The sequence below is a fragment of the Hemiscyllium ocellatum genome, chromosome 1 (assembly GCF_020745735.1).
Source record: "Hemiscyllium ocellatum isolate sHemOce1 chromosome 1, sHemOce1.pat.X.cur, whole genome shotgun sequence".
Classification (NCBI taxonomy): domain Eukaryota; kingdom Metazoa; phylum Chordata; class Chondrichthyes; order Orectolobiformes; family Hemiscylliidae; genus Hemiscyllium; species Hemiscyllium ocellatum.
In genome coordinates this window covers 150,647,858-150,659,282 of record NC_083401.1, presented here as the reverse complement: position 1 = coordinate 150,659,282, position 11,425 = coordinate 150,647,858, and the positions used below count along the sequence as shown (strand labels likewise).

General features: G+C 37.8%; 1 protein-coding gene across 1 annotated transcript in view; it reads right to left on the bottom strand.

The window, feature by feature from the left end:
- The window catches only part of tll1 (tolloid-like 1), a 379,020-nt gene that overhangs the window by 84,304 nt on the left and 283,291 nt on the right, over window positions 1–11,425 (bottom strand). Inside the window, exons 18-19 of the mRNA XM_060832796.1 lie at window positions 6,593–6,718; window positions 2,839–2,966 (exon numbers count right to left, since the gene is read on the bottom strand). Of these exons, the coding sequence (XP_060688779.1) occupies window positions 2,839–2,966; window positions 6,593–6,718 (254 nt within the window). The remainder of the gene's footprint in view (window positions 1–2,838; window positions 2,967–6,592; window positions 6,719–11,425) is intronic.

Sequence of the window (11,425 nt, the reverse complement as noted above, 5' to 3'; positions counted from 1 at the left end):
TAGACAGAAGTTTGTGATGTTGAAAAGACCATCAAAAAGGAAAACATTTGGGAGAAACTGACAGACGGGTCAGGTTGTGTCGACCGAAAAGCTAGGTTTGAGGACAGAGGAGTCAGAGATAATAGAGCCAATGATTTTGGAGGTGGAAAAGTCTCATGCTGAATGTTCCAAAAATTACACTGGAGGATTTGAATGGAATTCCTTGCCGTTATCCCAGATCCACAGTGGTCTCCTGGGTTAAGTTTTTAAAGTGGCAAATATTCTCATTTGGTGCTCATAGAATGATGGGACCTCCATCACCAGCTGAGAAAGTGCAGGCAAGAGGAGGAACGAGCCTCAGGGGGAAAGAAGAACAAAGCCCTCAGTTTGGAAATGGTGTTTTCATTTCCAGGCCTCAGGCTGAATCCAATCCTAATAAAGTCGGAGTCAGATCATTTCACAGATTCGGAGTTCCCACCAGGTCATGGTGTAGTTTGAGTCAGATGAAAGTGGGTGACAGGAGGATCAAGTGACATTTGGCAGAGTTATTAGTTTCTGTGCTGTAAATTCAACATAGACTGGAGGATCAGTGATACAGTTTTGGAGCTGGGTCTCCTAGGCATGCTCTTTTTGCGAGTACCTGGGAGCATAATAGTGGTGAATGTAGCCTTTAGCTCCACATTTTAAGTTTTAAAGGTAGTGAGGTTGTGTGATATTTTATATTCCTGAGCTTTGCTTGATGCAGTTTTTTGTTTAAAAAAAACAGCATCAGCAAATTCCATCTTTTCAGTCAACTAGACAGTAATTTGACTGACAGCCTCTAAAATACAGCTGGTCAAATGACAGATTCTTTGTAATCTCTCTTAAAAGGATAATGAAAGAGTGCTCCTTCCTGAGCACAACTCCACAACCAATCTGACACTTGATCAATAATTATTTAAATATAAATAATTTTATAATGGTTATTGATCCAGAATCAAATCAGTTGCAGCAGTCTGTACGGCACGGTCAGAAAGAATCAGTTTCATTTCCTTTAGAATAGCGATATATAATTTTAGCCAGATTTATTTTAATAACTGAAAGTAGTAAAATACAACATGCTGTTATTACCACATTCTGAAACTCCTCCAGGAAAACCCATCCAACCTAATCCCCACTGGAGTCCAGCCAAATGACCCAGGGTTTGCACTCTGTATTAATAGTTGCCCTTGAAAAGGAGTTCTGTAACCAATTCTGAATGTAAACAACAAGTGAGAATTACTTGAGGAAAGCAGTTGATCAGAACCAAAGGATGAAATGGCAAAGAACATTGCATTATCTTGACAAGATTCAGAACATATACCAAGCTCTCAAAATAGCTGGACAGCAAGTAACGTCATTAAGCAAAGTTTCACTCATTGCTGTTATTTTATTTGTCATTTTGCCTCTGTTCTAATAATTGGGGAATGGAACTTCTGTTGCACACAGTATGCATTTAACACCAGAATAGGGTTGTTCCCATTTGCCATTTTAAACTGCCGATGCATTAGCAGTCTTGTGACACTATGGGAACAACCTTGACGTCTGAACCAGAAGCTCCAGATAGAAGACTGACTCCAGGACCTGATGGCCAACAAACATGAATCCATAATCCAGCCAAACAGGTTGATTATCAATCTGAAAATGTTAATGGCAGGCAGGAGGGATTCTGTGTCAGTCATGGTTGGGTCAGTTGGCTAGATGGCTGTTGTGAGCAGATTTGTGCTAAAAGCAGGAAACCCGATTCTCGGTCTATCCGGGATGGATTTAGTAGCTGCCACCTCATATCACTTGTGCTGGATATTGCAATGCTGTGAATCAGACCTGCTACTGGACAGAAAATTACAAGATGACAATACCATAAGGTAAACCTTCTATGTGGATTTTTTTCCAATTCATTGATATGTGAATTCTTTACAAATATTAATTTAAAAATATAACTCCTTTCAAAGTGTGAATAAATATTTTAGTGTTACACTTACACACACACACACACACACACACACACACACAAAATCAACACATCATTGTACTTCAGTATTTTCACTACTTTCGTAGTACTTCATGGCTGAAATGTCAAAGTGTTGTTCTCTGCAACTTTTCATAATGGTGAAGCTAATATTTTACTACGAAGGAGAAATGCTGGTGCACTGGAGAGCACTCTTAGATATGGAATCTGCTGATTATTTAACTGCATTCCTGCCATTTTAAATATTCAAACTAGAACACTGAGATTAATAACAGATGAGAAAATTCACTTGGTACCAGAAGGCAACAGTCAAAGGACCGTGGACAAAAGATTTCTATGCCATAAGGACGAGGGGAGGTTGGGACAAGGAAGTCCCAAAGGCTCCTTATGAATTCTGGTCATGTGGAGCTGAGGGGCCGGGGACATTCTTCCGTGGAATTACATTGATCTCTTCTAGTAAAGTTGACCATTCTTGCAGTGGCTTCCACAGCCAGGGAGAGCCATTGCAGGGTTCCCCTGATTGTCAATTCAATGTTCCATCACTGCGCTTATGACGCCACTGAGCTGTGAATTTTGAATATTAAGTCGGTAGCCACCTGCCTTTTCTGGAAACCTTGTTCATGACATAGTATACCAGCTCAACAATCACAGCGACTGGAGAAGACACCAGTTTTAACAATTCCAGAGACTAGAGATGGCTTCAGTTTTTACCCGTTCTCACTGCAGGAGGCAGCTTAAATTTCCGGTTATTATCTTGTGACATACAATTTAAGTATTTATGGTTAGCCCAGCCATGGAGGAGTAACTGTAATTTGTGATAATATTACTTAAAAAGTCTAGTTGGTAATTAGCTTTTATAATCAAAAACTTACTATCATTACTCTGTGGCCTGGAGTTGCTGAGATCTCCCACGTGCATTCTTTGCGACTAGGATATTTATCTGGCCAGTTGGGACTGGTGATGGTACCAGTGGCACTGTAGATCTTGTGTTCACATTCAGCTGAGATAGAAAATAACATGATAGCTAAGGTCATGTTATATAATTGCATTACCAGCTTTTATTCAAGCCCATCCCAAAAGAATCAAATATAAATACTGAGGTCGGTAATTATGAACATCTATAGAAAGTATTCAGACATCAAAGGAGCTCTAGACTGTTGAAAGCTTAATACATTGCACTACATTTAATATTTGTCTATGTTCTGTTCAAGCAGTCTGTCTGTCTGGCATAAAATAATTTAAAATATACTAAATTTTAAATCCCATAGGTCCATTTGCTTGACAGTATAGTGTTTGGTTCAATTAATGTTAGTGTGCAAGTTCTTAATGTGTTTATATCCCTGTTAGTTTAATAGAGATGCTAATGTTATCATCAAAACACTGGGCAAAGAAATTTGTTCACTGATGTTGGAAGAATTCAATTTCAAAGTATTAAATTATCCCCAGTTTATTGGTTTTGTGTTACAGGCTATCAATGAATTTACTGAGGATGCAATACTCAAAAAAGGGACTAATTCCAAATAGACCTAGGTAACCTACCCAAGAAAAAGTGGTAAATTCAAATAGGGCTCAGTGAACATCAATGTAATCTTATATTGGTGATCTTAGGATATATTTTATTTCCTTCATGTGTTTGGATTGGGTTTAGTAATAAACCTATGCAGCGAGTAAGTGTGGCTATAGATCACTTGAGCCAACTCTGTCTTCTCTAACTTCTGAGTTGGCCTTTCTGGTTACTATTCAAGACAAGCAGCCAGAAGGCTCAATCTTTATCAATTAAAAAGGCGCTCATCCTGTGTACCCAGAATGCACTTGGTAGCCCCACAGAATCATACGTCAGGGCGGGTTGGAAGCATGTCATGGTGCCACATTTCGCCAGATGCTGCAATACCGCATTGCCTAGTAAACATAGCTATTGAAATATCAGCCGTTAGGAGTATCTATCCCTAAACTCAGCTGTACATGGTGGGATATCTAAGCTGGTTATAATGGAGGGAACATTATAATGGAGGGAACAATTAGACTCTCCTCTTCTCCTTGTTTGGGAAACATGATTCCCCCACTGTAGGAAAGGCAAATCTACCCTAAAACTGAAACAAAATCTGTTCTGATGAAAAGTCATCAGCCTGAAACATTAACTGTTTCTGTCCATTGGTGCTTGAATGATTTGCTGCATATATCCACCATTTTTGTTTCATTTATGAAAAAATTTTCACTTTAAAGGAAGATAATATTGCTACTTTTATAAGGTGACACTCCTGACATGCAGCCTCATCCATTCCGTCCTCAATGCCTATAGTATCTCACATTTATATCGCCATAATTAAAAGCAGTGGGCTAAACTGAAGTGTTTGCTACTTAGAGTACTGTGCAGTGTCTATCTGAATCTCATCTGTAGTCAGATATTGCTATCTAGGTCATCAATTGAGAATAAAAAGCTATGTACGTGACTTCTTTACAGATTCACGTTTTCAGCACTCCGTGTCAAGCAAGAAGCTGGAGAACACTTTGAAAGGATAACAATTATTTTAAAATTCAATCATGGGATGTTTCCGTCATTGGCTGGGCCAGCATTTATTCCAAATTGCCCTTGAAGATGGTGGGAAGCTGCCTTCTTGACCTGCTGCAATCCATTTGATGTAGATAGCTGCACAATGCTGTTAGGAAGGAAGCACCAGAATGGTGACTTGTCAACAATGATGGAACAGTGGTGGAGTTCAAATTTAGGATGGTGCATGGCTTGGAGGGGAACTTGCAGGTCTGCTGATGTCATACATCTACTGCACTTATACTTCTAGTAATATTGTTTTGATACACAAGGAACTTCCTTGAATACAGTCAGATAATCTAATGCCTTTAATGGTCAGAACTCAAAATTATAGCTCAGGGGCCTCTTCTAATAAAAACAAATATATGATTAATTATTTTTCCAACATTAAGGATTAAAAGCTAATCCAGGCCATTTTATGGGTACCACGATTATGCTTAGAACTGGTCCTGTTCATTGAGGTGAAGGTATGCAACACACAAATTTGCTGCTGTCATTTCACTTCACAGATTTTAGCATCATGCTAAGCAGACCTAATTACACTGATTAATGATTTTCATGCCTTTATGATCCTTGGATTCTGATATCTTTTATCTAAACAATTGGAAGCAAACTCTCAGCCTTTGCTTTTCCAGAATAAAAAAAAATTGCATTGTGGCATTGGAAGAAACATAATATTGCTGCTTATGTGATGAAACCAAATAAGGCTTATTTTTTCAGTTTTGCACTCCCAGCAGGGAGCCCCACCCACAGGGAATGTGTATTGGAAATTCAGCTGTGCATTGCAATTTATTTAACAGCTGTTATAATCCTTCTTGTTTCAGATGTGACAAAGCTGTGAATTAACCATTACCCAACACATTTCAAAGAACCTTGTCAAGACTTCTTCAATATAAGTTTCAAACTACAGTTTTGTGTTTTCAAATGCTATGTTTAATCATTAGAAATGGTTGGGTAGAATTTCAATTTTGCAATGAAGCTACTCGATTTCACATTTTATTACATCAAAGTTTATTATGAGTAGTTATGGTTAAAGTGATGCATTTAAATGGACATGAATAGTGACCGCTGAGCCCTCATTAAAATTTTCAAATACACACATTTAAATACATTGAGATGTTCCTTATTACTGCCCTGGTGTATGTTAAGAAATAAATTTAGCATGTAAATTTAAAGTAACATTTTTCATCATTTTTATATTAAGAGGCAAAAAAGAGATCTGTTTCAAAATAACTCATCTTAGGAACTCAATTCCACAAAGGTACTGAATAACAGAAAATTCCTAATAAAATTATAAAAATCCTGCTAACTCCACAGGCCCATCAGTGAATTGCAGTTGCTGAAGACATTCTTCTAAGTAATTTCAATCAGGACACAAATTGGCTCCTGAAACAAGCAATTATTAGCTGCATCACAGTTCTGTTTTGTAAACTGTAAAATTGGGCAAATGAGCATAGGATATTTGTAGAGTCACTTGTCAACATCTTTTAAAGTTGTGATATTTAACTCTATATATTCAAATATTAACATCACAATGATGAGGTTGAAGTAGAGAAAACCACTTGGTTGTTCCATCAATATACTGAAACAGCTTCTTAATATATACTCTTTCAAAGAAAGTTGTGTTCAACTGCATTCAGGTTTCTAACACCACACCAACATCAAGCATAATTTAGAGGTGCCGGTGTTGGACTGGGATGTACAAAGTTAAAAAACGCACAACATTAGATTATAGTCCAACAGGTTTAATTGGAAGCACACTAGCTTTCGGAGCGTTGCTCCTTCATCAAGCGCTCTGAAAGCTAGTGCTTCCAATTAAACCTCTTGGACTATAACCTGGTGTTGTGCGATTTTTATCTTTGAACATCATGCATTATATTCAACAACATGACAACGTTGTTTTTAGTGCTTATTCACGTGATTTTGCAAACAGTTGGTCAGTATCCTCAACGTGATATTCATTATTCCATGATGCAAGGAACTGTCAAGCACATAGAAAAGACTGCCCTAAATATCATTAGTGTCTTTTTGGGTTAAGTCCATTTTTTTTGCCCAAAAAGAATCAAAACAACACATACCTTCTTTGCAGTCATGTTTGTTTTCATGTAGTACAAATCCATTTCGACACTGACACACATAACTGCCGACTGTATTGACACACTCATGCTGACAGCCACCATTGTCTTTGGAACACTCATCCTTATCTATGAAGAGGTCAAAGAGAGAGATCATGCAATATATACTTGTGCAATGCTAGCCTTAAGCATTTAGGTAAGAATGAATGTACAACACTATGTTTGCCCAGAAGAGGGTAAACTAAAGCACAGGGCTTGCTGCCCATAGCACATCTTTTGCTTTAGCTATATCCATTCATTACAAAGCTTGCACTTTCACCTACAATTGTCAATCCATCAAGCAAGCATGGAAAGCAGCTTTTGGATATGACAATAGCTCCAAGCTGTTTATAGCTTCCTTAGTAAAGGAAAGCTCAGCTCTGCTTGTTGAAACCATCTGTATTTTTTTTGAAATGCTGGACAATGCACTAGACTCAAATGAATCTGTACATTTCAGAAAGACACACAACAAGCCAACAATGCTTAAGAAATAACAAGAAAGAACATTTTGTTCATTTCAAAAAGAACTACCGATTGAGGTAACATTTTAGCAAGTGATTTTGCTTGCTTAAACAAATTCCCTTTAAAGTATATATCTGTGTTAGAGGTGAAGCAAAGATTAGCACAGAACCCCTGGAGTCTGTATACAACAGCTACAAAACTCACTGCAGGGGAGAAAAGCCAAAATTGTATTAGCAGCCATTCCAGTGAGTGGCAGTCAATTCTCATCATTCTATGTGAGCTGTCATATCAGGTAAGGGATGGGTCATCCATTCAGTCAAAACTGGCAGACTGTTTCTGACACTTTCAGATCTATGCTGTAATATAAAGTGAGAGGTGCAGCTGACTGCAAACTACTAAAACAAATGACAGCATTTGAGCAAAGAAAAATAAAATTCTCAGGATCTTAAAAATTGCTCAACAATCAAACATATACATATAAGGAAAGAAAATGAGTGCATCAAACCTTATGATCATTAATATATTGACAATTTCATCTTATAACATTAATAATAAATTATTCATAGAGGAATGTATAAAGAAAATTTATGAAAAATGACTCAATTTTAAAAAACACAAAATGAAATGAGTTTGGCACAAAAAATATAATATGGAACAAAAATACATTAAATCAGCAACCTTGCTTATTGCTATCAGACAAGTGCAATATGAAAACAGCTAATATTGCACACCGAAGTGGGAACAAAATATGCATCCAGTGTAGTAGGATTAAATGGATTATCAGGAGGGGAATAAATACACACTCTGCTGTTGAAAAGAAATCAGTCTTCCAGTTTTGAATGGATGTGTCAGTCCCGACATACAGTAAGATCCAGCTGAAAACTATGTTAGATGCCAACCAGAGGACATGTGGTCATACCTCTGAGACTCTCAGAGGCCACCAGTCTGTCAATAATACGTACTCGACTGGAAGGGGAAACCTGCATCAAGTTCTTGCAAGATTCAAAAACAAAAATTCTCTCTTTGCATGGTGCTTCATTGTCTGTGAAAGAAAATGTACCAAGATGGCACCACAGATGAATGTATACCGATTGTTCTAAGTTTATTATTTCATCTGAAACCAGGATTCAATAATTCATTTTTCTTTCTTTCTAAAACTTCTAACTAAATGAGCAATAGCAATATTTGTTTTACATCGGTGAATTAAGATTACTTGGGAATATGTTATTAAATGTTAATTTTACAAAGAAGACGACATTGTCATGATTTGACAAATAGAGCATTACATCTATACATTATACACATAAATTTCTAACATTTTATTGAACAGCAGAAAAACTACCATAGCCGTGGAATTATTGGTGATGATATTAGGAGACAAACATGTAAAACATATAATATTTCCAGCTTGTTATTTTTGAGCAGACTTCAACCATTTTTTGAAAGTGGGTTAATTACTTGGTAATACAGTACACAAAAGTGCAAGGATGTCAAGAGCTTATCTAATGGGAAATCACAGATAAAAGAGAGTTTCATTGCTTGAACCACCTAGAAGAGCACAGGAAGAATAGTATGCACCTTAACAATTTAAAGCCTGTACTGACATTCAATAAGATCATGAAGATACGTGATCCAACACTATATATCTGCCTCTATTTAATATTCTTTAATAGACTGAGTTAGCAAAAAATCTATTCATCTCAGTTTTAAACTTAATAATGGATGTGACATAATTGCTATTTGTGGAAGATAATTCCAAACCTCTACCATTCTTTTTTAATCAAGTCATTCCCTCAACCTTTAAAATTCCTGAGAGTACAACCTTCTGTAATCTTTCCTCATAATTTAACCGTGAATCCAAGAATCATCTGGTATATCTGTGCTGCACTTCCATCAAGGCAGAAATATTCCTCAATATATCTTTTAGTACTTAGTATAACATACTTCATAGGATATGATGTTCTAAATTTTAATTTTGACCGGCATTTATAAGGATATAATGAGAATCTTTTGTTGATCTAAGTGCATTGAAAGTACGTGGAGGGATTCCATACAACAACTGGTTTTAGTTAGCGAGTGTCTTCCATTTGAACTTGTTTTTTTTTAAAAAATCTATTCGAAAAGTCATCTGTTTTGTTTGACAAAAAAAGTTATGAAACATATTGCAGCACTGTTTTTCTTGCAATAGCAATCTTTAACAATTTTAAATCAGAACATGTTCTCTTGGTGATGCTAGCAAATTAATGCTAAACACACTGGTATCAATTTCCTCACCCTGCCATGATATAGAGATGTCAGAGACTGGGGTGTACAAAGTTAAAAATCACACAGCACCAGGTTATAGTCCAACAGGTTTATTTGAAAGCACTAGCTTTCGGAGCGCTGCTCCTTCATCAGGTAGTTGTGTCAGATGAAGGAGCAGCGCTCCGAAAGCTAGTGCTTCCAAATAAACCTGTTGGAATATAACCTGGTGCTGTGTGATTTTTAACTCTCCCTGCCATTCCACCACCAGCAGACACTCTTGTGATCAGAATCAAGAAAGGGAATGCTGGTCAGTTTTCACTCCACCAGCCCATCAGACAGCAAAGACATTTGCATAGTTCCTATCAGCACCTGATTGTAATCAGGTAACCAGTACATGACCCGAGCCATCACAGCCTCATGAATGAGGTACTTGGCCCTGACACCTCACAGAAAATTGAGACAGCTCCATTTTGTAGTTAAATTTCCAACGAACTGACCATCTATCCTGAAACTTGATATTGGCACCATGCAATGGATCTTCCCCCGTGATGCACCACCCAATAATTTGAGCCATCTTAATGAACTGCTCAGTGTCCTTCAGAATGGCACAGAGCAGTTCACCATGGGCTGCTGCTACACACACACTTTACATCTTGTTCGCCATTCGAATATTCCTTAGTTTAACATTTTACCCTCTGGTGGTGGAAATCCCCACTGGACAGCCCTCTTACATAAGGGTCCACCCTTTCTCCATTAGGGATCTGGAGTGGAGAGTTGCATGCAGCAGTCCCCAGTAATCACTGGTTAAGTAAGTAGCTCTGGTGCTAGGCCACTTGTAGCTTCTGAGGCCTGGATGAAACAGTATTCCACATTTATGTTGAATTTTTTCATTTGCAGTCCCTCTTCAGTATATTATTTTTTGACAGGGCTTCTCCTCAATATTTGGTTGCACTCCAGCCTTATGATCCTGTTCCACAGGCACCTTGTGCAAGGATGTCAGAGGGTCTCTCATGGGTCTGTTCCTGGCCTGACCAAAGTGGCCTTAACCAGGTTACAGGAATCAGGCTGTGGAGGGGTGCATTGTACCCAACTGTCTGCCCCTCTTCTGCAGTTACAACTATGCTCACGGAGAGGGAGCATGCAGGTTCTCAACAGCACAATAAAGACCAATGGGTACCCATATGGGCTGGGGTGCATCACCACCACATCTAATGTTACTTTGAATTAATAAGTTTCTGTTAATCATTAATTTGCGTTTTCATTACAGTGCCCTATCAGGGGCTGCTTAACCATTCATGTTAATTTATGTTTAAAAGAACAGAACTTGTGATCTTCCCACATTATACAGTCCAGTGAGTGGTGCATCTGTTAAGTCTATAGAGGGCAAGTTTGTTTTCATTATCAGTCTCAATTCAGTGCACCTTTCATTATGTTTTTTCTACGCCATATGTGATAATTTGTGACAACATAAAACACCATTATACCACCTCATTTGTAGTAAAGTGAACTTATTTCTTGTTTGATAATTGATTGCAGACCATCTACTTCACCTATTCACACATGCTGGCTGGAGAAGTGAAAGCACTTCCAATAGGTTCACCACAAAACTGACCTGGAAAGTGATTAGGAGTTTGTTGGATGCCTAGGACAGTGGCTTAAGTAGAGTTTACATTTAGCTATTGACATGTGAGGTGATGGGCAAACTGCAGCACGGCCGGTGAGGGTTGTATTGTGCAATTTAATAAGTTGGACTATTTGAAAGGAATTTGTAACATTAACATAAAAAGAGAAAATCCACATGGTTGGCCGTGAGCCAAATGTCTATCATAAGCAGAGTAAGAAGGGAATTAACATATAAAAGTGATTATCCAGGGCTTCGTCAATTGTTTTCTCTCAAGTCACTTAATGTCTGAATTCTGATAAATATATTAGTGTTTGACGACATTTTAAGTTTTCTAATGACACAAAGTTAAGCAGGAACACAAGCTGTGAGGTGGACACAAAGGAGCTACAAAGAGAGTTTTGGCAGGTGAAGCAAGTGACTAACAAGATGCAGATAATAAGTGTAAGCTTATTCACTTTGGCTGTTAA